Source organism: Narcine bancroftii, chromosome 1, assembly GCF_036971445.1.
Source record: "Narcine bancroftii isolate sNarBan1 chromosome 1, sNarBan1.hap1, whole genome shotgun sequence".
NCBI classification, from domain to species: domain Eukaryota; kingdom Metazoa; phylum Chordata; class Chondrichthyes; order Torpediniformes; family Narcinidae; genus Narcine; species Narcine bancroftii.
Genome location: NC_091469.1, coordinates 193,133,424 through 193,150,457, shown reverse-complemented (window position 1 = coordinate 193,150,457; position 17,034 = coordinate 193,133,424). Strand labels below are relative to the sequence as shown.

At 42.9% G+C, this 17,034-nt stretch overlaps 1 protein-coding gene and 1 long non-coding RNA gene across 4 annotated transcripts in view; one reads left to right on the top strand and one right to left on the bottom strand.

Moving 5' to 3' along the window:
* Positions 1–1,661: 1,661 nt before the first annotated feature.
* Positions 1,662–2,946, bottom strand: LOC138736623 (uncharacterized). The gene is made up of 2 exons (XR_011340452.1): positions 2,494–2,946; positions 1,662–1,835 (listed from the first exon to the last, which is right to left on the bottom strand). It is a non-coding gene; the product is annotated as an uncharacterized lncRNA (long non-coding RNA).
* LOC138736609 (protein GPR107-like) overlaps positions 2,658–17,034 on the top strand; it is a 122,841-nt gene continuing 108,464 nt past the window's right edge. Inside the window, exons 1-3 of one of the 3 annotated variants that reach the window (XM_069886407.1) lie at positions 2,658–2,819; positions 8,770–8,892; positions 9,286–9,336. In XM_069886407.1, the coding sequence (XP_069742508.1) occupies positions 2,718–2,819; positions 8,770–8,892; positions 9,286–9,336 (276 nt within the window). In that variant the 5' untranslated portion in view covers positions 2,658–2,717. The remainder of the gene's footprint in view (positions 2,820–8,769; positions 8,893–9,285; positions 9,337–17,034) is intronic. The other 2 variants (XM_069886397.1, XM_069886402.1) reach the window with 2 other exon arrangements.

Sequence of the window (17,034 nt, the reverse complement as noted above, 5' to 3'; positions counted from 1 at the left end):
AACTCTTTTTGATCCCATCACTAATTTTTACAATTTAAGATAGTATATAGATTCTACTTTTCTAAAGTTCAATTGGCTAAATTTTACTCCAATGTTTCTTCGCAATGTGACAGGTGCAAGACTGAATTACACATGTTCTGGTCTTGTATTTCTCTTTCTTGGGAAGATTTTTTTGTACCTCATCTTTATAATGTCAATTTGAGACCAAATGCTTTAATTTCCCTTTATGGATTAACTAAAATAACTGACTTGAATTTAGCAGTCTATCAATCCCATGTACTTTCCTTTGTTTCCCTTATTACTAGATGTTGAATACTGATGAAATTGAAAGATGCTGTCCCTCCTACTCATATTCAATGATTATCTAATAATAATGGCATGTTTAACTTTGGGGAAAAAAAATCAGATGCTCCACCAATGTAACGGGCTTGAATTTTTAAAACAATTTATGGCCCCCTTTTATTAATTATTTTCATTTGGGTGTAAATTGGGTGACACGGACTCGGGCCGAAATGGCCTGTTCTATGCTGTATTTCTCAATTAAAATTAAATTAAAACTGAAAATAGACATCTTAAAATATATTTCATTTGAATACAATACAAGGAGAATGGTCTGTAAAGGAGTAACTTTATTCTGAAATGATGTGAATAATCAGCTTCATAATCATCTTCATAATTGGCCCTGTTTTCATTGTTTTTAATAATGCTACCTTTTCATGAGCAATTATTGCAGGTTCTCATCACCCCATCGGGTGATAGATTTAAAAAAAAGCAGTGCAATAAGATATTCAATTGCTTTGGCACAGCGGCTCAGCTAAAGCAATATCCAAAGCAAAACAGAAACGGGAGATTTCAGTCAGGCAATCTGTAGAAAGATGTACTGAAAAGCTCTTAATATCATGAAACAATTCCTAAGACATGGATGATATGAAATACAAGATGGGATGTGAAGTCTATCAAGATGTTCATATCAGGCAAATGATCAATATTAATTTCTCCCTTTGTAACCAATTCTCCATGCTGTTATAGGACAGGTTTTATATATGATCAATCATGTCAAAGCCAATGCCCATGATAGGTTCCATTCTCCCTCTCTAATTTTCTTTCACCCCTACAAAGTATTCTCTTTCAGACATGCCCATCAACTCCCCTTTGATTATTTTTGATATTTACCTGCACCAAAGGATCATTTATTTCCACCTGCCAATTCCACTTTTACTTAACCCATCAAGGATGTGGGAGGAAATTGGAGCACCCAAGGGAAACCTATGTGGATAATTCTGCATGGATAGCACCCAAAGTCACAACTGGACCTGAATCTGGAAGGAGGTGCCACACCTGCTGTATCACTGTGCTGCTCTACTGCTGTGCAGAAACTTGAGTAAGGATGTTTCTACTGAATTCCTCAATTATATTTAGTTCCTTCTTACATTTTAATTTTTTTTATACAATGGTCTCACCAAATATCTATATTACTATAAAGATCTCCAAAATACCTCTTTTCTGGAGAAAAGAGCAGTAATTGGTACAGATTCTCCTGATATTTTATAACTTAGCAGGTTTGGTATCATCAATCTGATTTCATTTTCCATCTTCCACGCTGCTTATTGCTGGTTATGTTGCATGCAATAATCCAGAAGGGTGAACAAATGAAGCACAAGTTTAAGTTCAAATCCCATTTTAACTACGAGGTAGTTTAAATTCAGTTAATTAAGACATCTAGTGTCTACTTAAGGACAGTTGTCCAACAGATGAATCAAATAACATAGTCACAGCCATTGCATGATGTTTTAGTCAACACCCGAAATGCTTGATGATCCTGAGGCAGAAAGCACCTATAGAAGTAGCACCATAGTAGGAAGAGAGAGAAAAACCGTGTCAGAGTCCTCAACATTAACTTCAGGTCAAACATGAGCTGATTATTTCCTGTGTCCTTGGCTTATGATTTTGTACTTTTCCATATTAAACACAATTTGTGGGAAACACCAGAATTGAAAAAGGAATAGAATGAATTTTCTGGGTGGAGTCGTCAATCCTATCTCTTAGGATGGTTCAGGAACAACATTGCTGGCAGACCTGAGGCTGCAGCAGCTGGTGAGAAAATCAGCACCAGGAAGCATCACCTGCTCATCATCTTCAGTACCAGATCCATCTATTGGTTTATTGCTGAGGGCTACACAATCGTTAAAGAGATAAATTCAATAACAACATTGAGCTCAATCTTGTGTTGCAGTGAACAAATAGGTATCAAAACTAACTTGCAGTTCAAATTGAAAAAAAACCGAGATATTAGCACAGCAGCACCCAAAGCCAATGAAATACAAGTCACCGAGCCCAACATCAGTGTGAGAAAATTAGTGGAGGGGATGCCACTGAGTGAAAATAATGAGATGCTCAGAAACAATGGGATGAATGCCTTCCTACTGTGCTGTAACCATTCTTTTATTCCCCCAACCAAAAATCGTTCATGGTCTTTATCTGTTCTCTCTTTACCTTCAGTTCCACTCTTTGTGCGAATTAAATTTATTTTGGTCTGTGGTGGTGTTGATTCCCAGAGGTCAGACAAGACACCACTTCACCCTGATGATGGGCGTCCCTCCTCTGGTGCCAGTCTCCAACGTCATTATCAACGTCACGCCAACGCTTCTGCTCGTTGCCATGATTCCCGGGGACCTCTGACTCCGGAAGTCCATCTGGGTGGTGACGTTGTTTAAACTATGGCGGTGATGGGTTTGTTTGTTGTTCGGAGCTGGATACTTCTCCGTTGGATTTTATTCTTGACAACTGTTCAGGGTCGAATCCATCACCTCATCCTGAAGGTAAAGGTTAAAATTCTTACATTTGCGATGTTCTTACTGAGGTGATTATTCCAGCAGGGATTGAAATCGCTGGAAATGACAGACCCAGCCCGATATTCATCCAGTTCACCTTCGTGGGGTCCTGGCCTTTTGCTCCTGACTTTCCTTTTAAAATGAGAGGACGGCTAATTTTTATCGGAATTATATGAATAATCAGCTTCATAATTGGCCCTGTTTTCATTGTTTTTAATAATGCAATTATTGCAGGTTCTCATCACCCCATCGCGTGATAGATTTAAAAAAAAGCAGTGCAATAAGATATTCAATTGCTTTGGCACAGCGGCTCAGCTAAAGCAATATCCAAAGCAAAACAGAAACGGGAGATTTCAGTCAGGCAATCTGTAGAAAGAGAAATCACTCAAAGATCCGTGTCAGCACCCTAACTCACTGTCCCCCCCCCCCCCCCCCCAGTTGACTGGTTTCACTTTTCACAGATGCAAGAAGGTTTATAGAATTCTGCCAGCATTTCTGTTTTTGTTTCAGATTATTTATTTTCTAATATCAAACATTATCAACAGGCATGATCTGTTTATTTTAGCCCACGAGGTGTTTAAATGGGATTACAACCTACTTTGTGCTGATTGACCTTTTTACAAAGTCTTGTATTGACTATTCTGACTGGGTAAACAAAATCCTACAAAATGGGGAATTTTGATAAATGAATTGTTGATAATATGCTTTTTTCATTACTTTCAGCCAAAATTTTTAATTTTCCCAAAATATACAATTTGTCAAATAATTGCCACTTATTTATCATATCTATGTAGCCTCTTTATGTCCTTTTTTTTTAATGATGTGCTTTCTTATCTATCTTTGCAGAAAACTTAGCAAGTATGCTTTTAATTCCAACATCTAACTTATCTCAATAAATTGTTGAAACCTGAAGTCCTGCACCATTCTCTGTGGTAAATCACTCATTGCATCTTGGCAACTAAAATAATCTAGTTTGTATCCATTTCTTGTTTCCTATTTGCCAGCCAATCTTCTATTTTAAAATGATATCTCTTACACCATGAATTTTGATTTTCAGCTTTAATCATGGGTACAGTAGCTTATCACATGTCTTCTGGATTGTGGAAATCCTCTTTATAACATCTGTTATAACTAATAACATTTGTTCAGAAGGCCCCATTAAATTGGTCAAATATGATCTCCCAAATATCACGTGGACTTTGTCTAGTTATGTTGCATTTTTCTAAAAACCCTATTATAAATTGACTTTCTCATTGACTGATGTTAATTCATGACCATTCATGTCCTTGCTTGCTATCTTCTCCCCTTTTAAGTAAGAGTGACAAAGGTAATTTAGATACAAATGCACTCTTCCCTGAATCTGGGGGATTTGGGTAAATTAAAATGACACAATAACTATTTATTGAACTATCTTTAAAATGTTATAAAGGTCCATCAAGACCCAGGGATTTGGCAGGTCACAACTCTAACAATATGCTCAATACCACTTGAATGATGATAATTTTTATGAAATTAACCTTCCTTTTAATTTCTGATCTACAGCTACTTATGTGATATATATCCGTTATAAAGAAACCTGATGCAAAGTATGTTTTAATTTAGTTGTTAACCTGATTCACTTTCTATTTGACCAGCACTTTTAATGTAAATATGTTGGAAATTCAGCTGAAGTTGTTGTGTGGCTGATTGGACTGTCATGTTTTGCATACCCAGAAATCCCATTTCTTGGTTTGTATGATTCTGAGATAATTTTACAGCTTATGCATAACAAAGGATGTCCTTGCCAGTGAGCAATATGCTGGAAAAAATAGAGAGAAGGTTTTGTAATTTCAATCAAATTTAATGTGATTTCCTCTCAAATCTAACATATTAAATCTAACATATTAATAACTCCCAAAGAATAATTGCCTACTATGTTATCAGTAAGCTCTGAAACATTGTGAAGCATCAGAGGGTAACTAAGAAAGTCATAAGAGAAGGGAAAATGAAGTACGAGAGGAAATTAGCAAATAATATAATGGAGGATAGCAAAAGCTTTTTTAAATATGTGAAGAAGAAATTGGTTCGGTTCAAAATTGGTCCATTAAGAATGGAAAAGGGTGGAATTATTACCGGAAACAAGGAGATGGCTGAGAAATTTAACAAATGCTTTGCAACCGTCTTCACCAAGGAGGATATAGGTTATGGTCAGTTAGGGGGTAGTTGTCATGCGGTATCAAGAGACTTGGGGAACTTTCCTGGGGAAGTAGGGGATCTAATGGATATCTGGATCCAGAAGCAGGAGGTTGTGAGTAAATTGTTGGGACTGAGGGCTGATAAATCCCCAGAGCCTGATGGGCTGCATCCCAGGGTGCTTAAAGAAGTTGCTATGGAAATTGTGGAGGCACTGGTCAACATTTTCCAAAGTTCCATAGATTCGGGGGAGGTCCCTGAGGATTGGAGAGTGGCTGATGTGGTGCCGATTTTTAAGAAGGGAGGGAGGGAGAAAACGGGAAATTATAGACCGGTCAGCTTGACGTCAGTGGTGGGGAAGATATTGGAATCTATCATAAAAGGAGTAATAGCAGAACACTTAGGCAGAAATAATAGTATAAGGCCTAGTCAGCATGGATTCCTTAAGGGTAAGTCATGCTTGACTAACCTTCTGGAATTTTTCGAGGATGTGACAAAGAGGGTGGACTTGGGAGAGCCAGTGGATGTGGGGTATTTGGACTTCCAGAAGGCCTTTGATAAGGTACCGCACGGGAGACTAGTGGGCAAGATCAGGGAGCATGGTATTGGAGGTAAGGTGCTGACATGGATAGGAAATTGGTTAAGAAATAGGAAACAAAGGATTGGAGTAAGTGGGTCTTTTTCAGGATGGCAGGATGTGACGAGTAGAGTGCCGCAGGGATCGGTATTGGGTCCTCAGTTGTTTGTAATTTATGTAAATGATTTGGATGAGGGGATTATTAATAACATGAGCAAATTTGCAGATGACACTAAACTGGGTGGCGGTGTGAGGAGGGTGTCAGGAAAATGCAGAGGGACTTGGACAGGTTGGGGGAATGGGCTGCTGAATGGAAGATGAAGTTCAATGTGAGCAAATGTGAGGTTATCCATTTTGGGGGCAATAATAGGAAAGCTGAGTATTATTTAAATGGAGACAAGCTAGGGAGTGGGGAGGTGCAAATGGATCTGGGTGTACTTGTTCACCGGTCACTGAAGGCTAACATGCAGGTTCAGAAAGCTGTGAAGAAGGCAAATGGCATGTTGGCTTTCATAAAGAGGGGATTGGAGTATAGGAACAGAGACGTCCTTCTGCAGTTGTACAGGGCCCTGGTGAGACCCCACCTGGAGTATTGCGTTCACTTCTGGTCTCCAATTTTGAGGAAGGACATACTAGCTATAGAGGGTGTGCAGCGCAGATTTACAAGGTTAGTTCCATGGATGGTGGGGTTGACATATGCTGAAAGGCTAGAAAAACTGGACTTGTATCCGATGGAGTTTAGAAGGATGAGGGGGGACATGATTGAGGTATACAAAATTATCAGGGGGATAGACAGGGTGAAGTCGGATTACTTGTTCCCAATGATGGGGGAGACGAGGACTAGAGGGCATAGTTTAAGAATACAGAGTAGGCCCTTTAGGACGGAGATGAGAAAACATTTTTTTACCCAGAGAAGTGTGAATCTGTGGAATGCTCTGCCACAGAGAGTGGTAGAGGCAGATTCGCTGATTATGTTCAAAAGAGAGTTAGATAAGACTCTAGTGGACAAAGGAGTTAAGGGTTATGGGGATAAGGCTGGAAAGGGGTACTGATAGTAGTGATCAGCCATGATCTGTAAAATGGCGGTGCTGGCTCAACAGGCCGAAGGGCCTACTCCAGCTCCTATTGTCTATTGTCTAAAAGGACAAAGAAATAGTTTGGGTGATCTTTAAGACACTTCAGTACCATTATTTCACACTTACATTTCAGAGAGAGAGAGAGAAAGATAAGTGACAATGTTAATTGAAAGCTTGATTCCCAGAGAGTCAGAGTTTTACAACATGGAAATGAGCCTTATGGCCCATCTTCATGCTGGTCTAATTTGTCTGTGTTCAACCAATATCTCTCTATAGCTTTTCTATCCATGTGTTTGTATTGTGTCCATGACAACTTCCTCAACTTCAAACATCCACCATCCTCTGTGTGAAGAAGCTGCACTTCCGGTTCCTTTTAAATCTTTCCCTCTCGTCACAAATCTATGCCCTGTAGTTTTAGATTTGCCTACTTTGGAGGAAAAGTGCTACGATTATTTATCTTATCTATGCCCTTGGTTATTTTATAAACCTCTCAAACCCCCTGTTCTTGTATTTCTCTTTATGAAGACCATTGATATAGGTATGGTAATATTTTATTGGTTATGCATTTAAAGAGGGAAAGAAGATTCCAGAACAGGATGTTGTGTTTAAAATCCTACTGCCCTTGGGTCTGTGATGACACTGGCTGAATGTCCATGAGGAGGATATTACAGTGCTTCATGAAAGCTGTCACTTGGAGGCAGTGGGCCTTTTTTTTTTAAGATGCTAATAAATTTCCACCATTTAAGCTGCTAAAACAGCAAGATGTCAGGAAATCTTATTACACCAAGGCTTTTGGATTCTTTAATAATGGTAATTCAGAAAAGACCAAGTCTTAGCGCTGATGCAAATGTGTCATCACGGATGACATGAAAACTAAAGGTTGTATTTTGGACCAGAGAGACTGTACATTCTCCCCCCCAGGATATCTAATGTAACTCTTGATCTCAAAATAAAGGCATACCAGCATTTTTAATCACAATAACAGCAAACATTGTTAAATGTGAATCAAAAGTAGAAAATCTGAAGCAGCTGCAACTCTCAAGGGATGGAGAGAACAAGTAAATGATATGATGGGGGCTAAAAGGCAGACGGAATGGTAAAGACATGGTAATCACTTCAGATTTGTCTGGAAGATTAATGCACGAGGACAGAGTAATGGAAAGCATGTTGGAACTGAGAGTTAGAAGACTTGGCACATGCTTGAAATGTGAAATGAAAGAATACAGGAGATATCAGTAATTACCTTTCTTCAGAAAGAGAAAAATTGAGAAATCAAAGTTGTTAAGAATTTTTGATAAGGTGATGTGCAAGAATGGCAGTGGTGGATGGGTAGGGTGGAGTGTGTGTCCATGTGTCCATTCCATTGATTTCCACAGAATATGAGAAAATTCATATTTAAGGAAGATAGAAGTGGAATTAATTTTGGAGAATGGACTAAGGAATAAAAGATCAGCACATTTAACTGTGAATGTTTGGAATGAATTAAAAAAAATCAGCATCTTGGGTGTTGGCTTTAAATCACTGAAACTGACATTAAAATGCGAGAGCTATAAGACACGTGAAGAAAGCAACATTTTTGGTATTTCACCTTAAGATGATAGATGAAGTCCAATCACAATGAAGGTCAGCAAAATGCTATATGTTTATAAGGAAGTGCAAAACCAATGATCTGTTTACAGAAAGGAATTGTGAGATAGCAAAAATTTGTTAAGGATTGAACCACATTAAAGATTGAATTCACATTAGAAGCAATCTGATAAGAGTATTCAAAATATATAGGTAATAATCAAATAAATTTGGAGAAACGGCTTCCATTGATGGGCCAATGGGCATTGGAGAGAATTTCAAGTCATCATGAGAAGGAAAGGGGAGATGAAGGATTTGGAAAAGAATGGCTGGAAGAAATAAGAATAATGACCTTAAAGCATTTACCTTGAAAAATGAAGGTTTCATTATCTGGAGAATGACTCGGAGAACACGATTAAGTTGTTTGCTCTTTCTAATAGCAGGCATAACCTTGGTGGACATGGTGGTTTCTAATTTTCTTGTAGAAGTCTTAATTTTTCTCTTTAGGTAGTTATTACAGTCATTAACAGACTATTTCCCTTTGCAGGATGATGTTAGACAAAAGGTCCATTTGAATACATTTGGTTTCTTCAAGAATGGAAATATGTCTGTTGAAATGACCAGTTTGACCCCAAAGGAGTTTGATTTCAAACATGTTGATGGTGCTGTGGTAAGTTCAGTTTTTTTCAATCACTTTGCAAGAATATTCCTTGCTAAATCTGATAGATTGATTTCTGAGGAATGATTGAGCTGACTAGACTTTTTATTGGGGTTTAGGAGGTGATCTTCAAGAAATGCATAAATCTCCAAATGGACTTGACATAATAGTAGTTTATAGATGGTTTCTCCTCGAGGGAATGTGGAACGAAGGGGGTGATTTCAAAATGGATCTTCCACTTAGAGGGAGATGTGGAAACCAATCTCTGAGTAGTTTCAAGGCTGAGAAATCCTATTATTTGGCATGAGACCAATGTGTGTTGGGAACAGTCAGCCTTTTATGAATGGCAGTCCAGGTTTATTTTTTACTTGAACTGTAATGTGTTAACATTTCTCTACATTTCAGTTGGGGCTCAGTTTGGACCGAACCAAGAATGATGGTTTCTCACCCTATCTGGTATGTCAGCAATTAACATTTATTTTAATGTACTGCAGTTCTTTTTAAAATTACCAATCAGTATATCTTTGAGCATCTGGTCACTCTAGCTTTGAAAGCAGTGGGAGTAAGTAGTAAAAATAGACTTTTGAGACTGCCATCTGAAATGTGGAAGATTTCCAAGACCAGATTAAGATGAAAATCTTCTATATACCCCAATCAAAATTTCAATAAATTTTATAGATTCAGGAACCATTCACTTAAATTTTAAAAAAATATTATGTTGCATACTTGTATAAGAAAGGTGAGGTGCTGTTGGAGAAGGCAGAAGCATGGAGAAAAAGCTGGCATCAGGGATAGACCAGAAGTTAACCCCAACAGACCAGCACTCCTGATGATCTTACTCTCAAATGTAAGATTGCTGGAGAAGAAAATGGATTATCTGAGGCTGCATCTGAACCAGAGAGAACTGTGGAGCTGTTGTGCTCTGGTGATTACAGAAACGTGGCTCCAAGACACCATACCAGACTCAGTGATCCATTTAGATGGCTTTCTCTCCTTCAGGGGAAAGAGATGCTGCTACTTTTGGCAAGACTCGAGGAGGGAACTGTGCATTTACATCAATGAGAACAAGTAGTGCCTGTTGTGAAGACCTGCTCAGCAGAGATGGTACCTCCTGATGAAATGCAGACCCTTCTTACCTGTCCAAGGAATTCTCAGCCACACTGACTAAACGGTGCCATATGCAAAGCTCAGACTTCCCAACCTGACAGTGCCATGATTGTTTCTGGCGACTTCAATCACACCAACCTGAAAACAGTCTTAACATGATTTGAACAGCATGTGAACTTCAGCACCAAAGAGAACACCCTGGATTGGGAGTACAAGGCTGCACCTTGCCCCCACCTTGGTTACTCTGATCACATATCTGTCATGCTAACCCCAGCGTACAGACCACTGGCAAAGAAAACTACTGTATATTTCAGTGTACAAGTTGACCCCCTTTTTCAGCCTCATTTTAAGGGTTTTATGGTACCAGAGATGGGCCATTGACTGGCATATATGTCAACCCCCATAGATCACGTGGATTGATCTGCTGTGCGTTGGCTGGAGGTGATTGCTATCATGCAGGGTCCATCAACACAACACAGCACGCAACGAAAATGTGAAGTGAGCTTTAAGTTGAAAGTGATAGAAATGGCCAAGAAAACCACAGCTGGGCTGTTACAAGAAAATTTGATGTGCCAGAGAAGTTGGTAAAAGATTGGAGAAAGAAAGAAGAGACTTAAAGAAAAATAGCCAAAAGGTAATGTTCTTTGAGAAAAGGAATGATTTGTTGGCTGGAGTTGGAAAATCACATTGCAGAATGGGTATGTGAACAGAGGCAAGATTGCTCCTTTGTCATCAGAAATAAAATAAAAACATTTGCACTGCAGTGGGCCAAGTCGCACCCAGTCCTCAGTGATGATTTTGAGGCTACAGAGGGCTGGTGCTATTGTTTAATGAACAAGAAAAATCTGGTATTACGCCAAAAAACAAAAATTGCACAGAAACTACCAAAAGATCTTGATCATAAATTTGAAAGTTTTCACCAGTTTATTATACATAACTGTCAGAAACACCAGTTTGCATTGGCAAATATCAGAAACATGGACGAAACCCCCATGAATTTCGATATGATAGGCAATGGAACAGTGGAATAGAAAGGTGTTCAGAAGTACAGGCCACTAAAGAATCAGGTTTACTGTGGTGTTATCATGCATGGCCAACAGGACAAAGTTAAGACCCATGGTAATCTTCAAACGCAAAATTAAACTGAAAATAAAATTCCCTGCAGGTAATTTTGTACATTTTCATGAAAAAGGATGGATGGGTGAAAATGGTGTAAAACTATGGATGCACAATGTGTGGAACAGGCAGCGAGAATAGAGTTTGCTGATCCAGGATATGTTTCGTAGCCACTTAACTGAGCACTAAAAGTAGATTAGCACGACATAATACTTACATGGCAGTTATCTGGGGTGGTTTGACGTCTATATTGCACCCTCTTGATGTCTGCTTGTCCAAGCCATTCAAAGACCATGTTTGTGGGGAGTGGAATACATGGATGTCGAGTGCAGAAAGGTTGTTTACAAAAGGTAGGGCAATGCGTGCTGCATCACATAGTGTGCTGTGTAACTTCGTGCTTAAGGTGTGGGACAAAGTTAAAGTAGAGACTGTAATAAAATGGTTTAAAAAGTGTGGATTAATGGCACGGAAAATGATTTATTGTGGGACACTGACGATGAAGCAGAAACTGCCTCATCTGATACAGACTGGGACCCATATGATAAGCTGCCATCTTTGCTTCAGACGATGATAACAAGTGATTTTGAAGGATTCAAAACATGGTGTTCTTTTCAGACAATGATAACAATTTTGAAGGGTGCTAATTGTGTTGTTTTCAATAAAATTCTCAATGAAAATCTCACTTTTTTTTGTTTTTCAAGGGTCAACTTGTACGCCAGATCAGCATGGATTTGATTTTGAGCTGAATTTAAGGTCTTAAAAGTATATCTTGTGTATAAATTGACCGTTTTTTTTTTTAAAAAAGTTTTTTTGGGTTTCACAACTTGACTTGTATGCCGAAATATATGGTAGGCCAGTTTGCAGGGAACGGGGTTTGGTGCGGGGGGGGGGGGGGGCACAAATGCAGCACTGCAAGACTGCTTTGAGATCACGGACCGGAGCTGTTTCAAGGAGATGACCACCTATGACAGTCACGTAAACATAGAGGAGTACACAAGCTCAGTGACTGGCTACATCAGCAAGTGCATTGAAGATGGCACCAAGATCAAATACTTCACAACCAGGGCTAAACAGAAAGCGTGGTTAGATGCAGAGGTCCAAGCCTTTCTCAGAGCTTGTAATGCTGCCTTCAGGACAGGAGATGTAGGATGCACAAAAATTAGCCAGGGTTGTACTCACCCATGCAACCTAGAAGGCAAAGCGTGGGTACACACAGAAGATCCACAGACAGCTGTGTGACACCGCATGTGGCAAGGGATCAAGACTATTATGGATCACAAATCAACCTTACGAATTAAGGACAATGACACTTCCCTTCCAGACATACTGAACACCTATGCATGGTTTGATGAGAAGAACAGATTGATGCTAAAGAAAGCTCCATGTCCCCTTTATGAACTGGCCCCAGCATAGCCACAGCTGAGGCAAGGTGGACCTACACAAGGTGGACCTACACAAGGTGGACCTACACAAGGTGGACCTACACAAGGTGGACCTACACAAGGTGGACCTACACAAGGTGGACCTACACAAGGTGGACCTACACAAGGTGGACCTACACAAGGTGGACCTACACAAGGTGGACCTACACAAGGTGGACCTACACAAGGTGGACCTACACAAGGTGGACCTACACAAGGTGGACCTACACAAGGTGGACCTACACAAGGTGGACCTACACAAGGTGGACCTACACAAGGTGGACCTACACAAGGTGGACCTACACAAGGTGGACCTACACAAGGTGGACCTACACAAGGTGGACCTACACAAGGTGGACCTACACAAGGTGGACCTACACAAGGTGGACCTACACAAGGTGGACCTACACAAGGTGGACCTACACAAGGTGGACCTACACAAGGTGGACCTACACAAGGTGGACCTACACAAGGTGGACCTACACAAGGTGGACCTACACAAGGTGGACCTACACAAGGTGGACCTACACAAGGTGGACCTACACAAGGTGGACCTACACAAGGTGGACCTACACAAGGTGGACCTACACAAGGTGGACCTACACAAGGTGGACCTACACAAGGTGGACCTACACAAGGTGGACCTACACAAGGTGGACCTACACAAGGTGGACCTACACAAGGTGGACCTACACAAGGTGGACCTACACAAGGTGGACCTACACAAGGTGGACCTACACAAGGTGGACCTACACAAGGTGGACCTACACAAGGTGGACCTACACAAGGTGGACCTACACAAGGTGGACCTACACAAGGTGGACCTACACAAGGTGGACCTACACAAGGTGGACCTACACAAGGTGGACCTACACAAGGTGGACCTACACAAGGTGGACCTACACAAGGTGGACCTACACAAGGTGGACCTACACAAGGTGGACCTACACAAGGTGGACCTACACAAGGTGGACCTACACAAGGTGGACCTACACAAGGTGGACCTACACAAGGTGGACCTACACAAGGTGGACCTACACAAGGTGGACCTACACAAGGTGGACCTACACAAGGTGGACCTACACAAGGTGGACCTACACAAGGTGGACCTACACAAGGTGGACCTACACAAGGTGGACCTACACAAGGTGGACCTACACAAGGTGGACCTACACAAGGTGGACCTACACAAGGTGGACCTACACAAGGTGGACCTACACAAGGTGGACCTACACAAGGTGGACCTACACAAGGTGGACCTACACAAGGTGGACCTACACAAGGTGGACCTACACAAGGTGGACCTACACAAGGTGGACCTACACAAGGTGGACCTACACAAGGTGGACCTACACAAGGTGGACCTACACAAGGTGGACCTACACAAGGTGGACCTACACAAGGTGGACCTACACAAGGTGGACCTACACAAGGTGGACCTACACAAGGTGGACCTACACAAGGTGGACCTACACAAGGTGGACCTACACAAGGTGGACCTACACAAGGTGGACCTACACAAGGTGGACCTACACAAGGTGGACCTACACAAGGTGGACCTACACAAGGTGGACCTACACAAGGTGGACCTACACAAGGTGGACCTACACAAGGTGGACCTACACAAGGTGGACCTACACAAGGTGGACCTACACAAGGTGGACCTACACAAGGTGGACCTACACAAGGTGGACCTACACAAGGTGGACCTACACAAGGTGGACCTACACAAGGTGGACCTACACAAGGTGGACCTACACAAGGTGGACCTACACAAGGTGGACCTACACAAGGTGGACCTACACAAGGTGGACCTACACAAGGTGGACCTACACAAGGTGGACCTACACAAGGTGGACCTACACAAGGTGGACCTACACAAGGTGGACCTACACAAGGTGGACCTACACAAGGTGGACCTACACAAGGTGGACCTACACAAGGTGGACCTACACAAGGTGGACCTACACAAGGTGGACCTACACAAGGTGGACCTACACAAGGTGGACCTACACAAGGTGGACCTACACAAGGTGGACCTACACAAGGTGGACCTACACAAGGTGGACCTACACAAGGTGGACCTACACAAGGTGGACCTACACAAGGTGGACCTACACAAGGTGGACCTACACAAGGTGGACCTACACAAGGTGGACCTACACAAGGTGGACCTACACAAGGTGGACCTACACAAGGTGGACCTACACAAGGTGGACCTACACAAGGTGGACCTACACAAGGTGGACCTACACAAGGTGGACCTACACAAGGTGGACCTACACAAGGTGGACCTACACAAGGTGGACCTACACAAGGTGGACCTACACAAGGTGGACCTACACAAGGTGGACCTACACAAGGTGGACCTACACAAGGTGGACCTACACAAGGTGGACCTACACAAGGTGGACCTACACAAGGTGGACCTACACAAGGTGGACCTACACAAGGTGGACCTACACAAGGTGGACCTACACAAGGTGGACCTACACAAGGTGGACCTACACAAGGTGGACCTACACAAGGTGGACCTACACAAGGTGGACCTACACAAGGTGGACCTACACAAGGTGGACCTACACAAGGTGGACCTACACAAGGTGGACCTACACAAGGTGGACCTACACAAGGTGGACCTACACAAGGTGGACCTACACAAGGTGGACCTACACAAGGTGGACCTACACAAGGTGGACCTACACAAGGTGGACCTACACAAGGTGGACCTACACAAGGTGGACCTACACAAGGTGGACCTACACAAGGTGGACCTACACAAGGTGGACCTACACAAGGTGGACCTACACAAGGTGGACCTACACAAGGTGGACCTACACAAGGTGGACCTACACAAGGTGGACCTACACAAGGTGGACCTACACAAGGTGGACCTACACAAGGTGGACCTACACAAGGTGGACCTACACAAGGTGGACCTACACAAGGTGGACCTACACAAGGTGGACCTACACAAGGTGGACCTACACAAGGTGGACCTACACAAGGTGGACCTACACAAGGTGGACCTACACAAGGTGGACCTACACAAGGTGGACCTACACAAGGTGGACCTACACAAGGTGGACCTACACAAGGTGGACCTACACAAGGTGGACCTACACAAGGTGGACCTACACAAGGTGGACCTACACAAGGTGGACCTACACAAGGTGGACCTACACAAGGTGGACCTACACAAGGTGGACCTACACAAGGTGGACCTACACAAGGTGGACCTACACAAGGTGGACCTACACAAGGTGGACCTACACAAGGTGGACCTACACAAGGTGGACCTACACAAGGTGGACCTACACAAGGTGGACCTACACAAGGTGGACCTACACAAGGTGGACCTACACAAGGTGGACCTACACAAGGTGGACCTACACAAGGTGGACCTACACAAGGTGGACCTACACAAGGTGGACCTACACAAGGTGGACCTACACAAGGTGGACCTACACAAGGTGGACCTACACAAGGTGGACCTACACAAGGTGGACCTACACAAGGTGGACCTACACAAGGTGGACCTACACAAGGTGGACCTACACAAGGTGGACCTACACAAGGTGGACCTACACAAGGTGGACCTACACAAGGTGGACCTACACAAGGTGGACCTACACAAGGTGGACCTACACAAGGTGGACCTACACAAGGTGGACCTACACAAGGTGGACCTACACAAGGTGGACCTACACAAGGTGGACCTACACAAGGTGGACCTACACAAGGTGGACCTACACAAGGTGGACCTACACAAGGTGGACCTACACAAGGTGGACCTACACAAGGTGGACCTACACAAGGTGGACCTACACAAGGTGGACCTACACAAGGTGGACCTACACAAGGTGGACCTACACAAGGTGGACCTACACAAGGTGGACCTACACAAGGTGGACCTACACAAGGTGGACCTACACAAGGTGGACCTACACAAGGTGGACCTACACAAGGTGGACCTACACAAGGTGGACCTACACAAGGTGGACCTACACAAGGTGGACCTACACAAGGTGGACCTACACAAGGTGGACCTACACAAGGTGGACCTACACAAGGTGGACCTACACAAGGTGGACCTACACAAGGTGGACCTACACAAGGTGGACCTACACAAGGTGGACCTACACAAGGTGGACCTACACAAGGTGGACCTACACAAGGTGGACCTACACAAGGTGGACCTACACAAGGTGGACCTACACAAGGTGGACCTACACAAGGTGGACCTACACAAGGTGGACCTACACAAGGTGGACCTACACAAGGTGGACCTACACAAGGTGGACCTACACAAGGTGGACCTACACAAGGTGGACCTACACAAGGTGGACCTACACAAGGTGGACCTACACAAGGTGGACCTACACAAGGTGGACCTACACAAGGTGGACCTACACAAGGTGGACCTACACAAGGTGGACCTACACAAGGTGGACCTACACAAGGTGGACCTACACAAGGTGGACCTACACAAGGTGGACCTACACAAGGT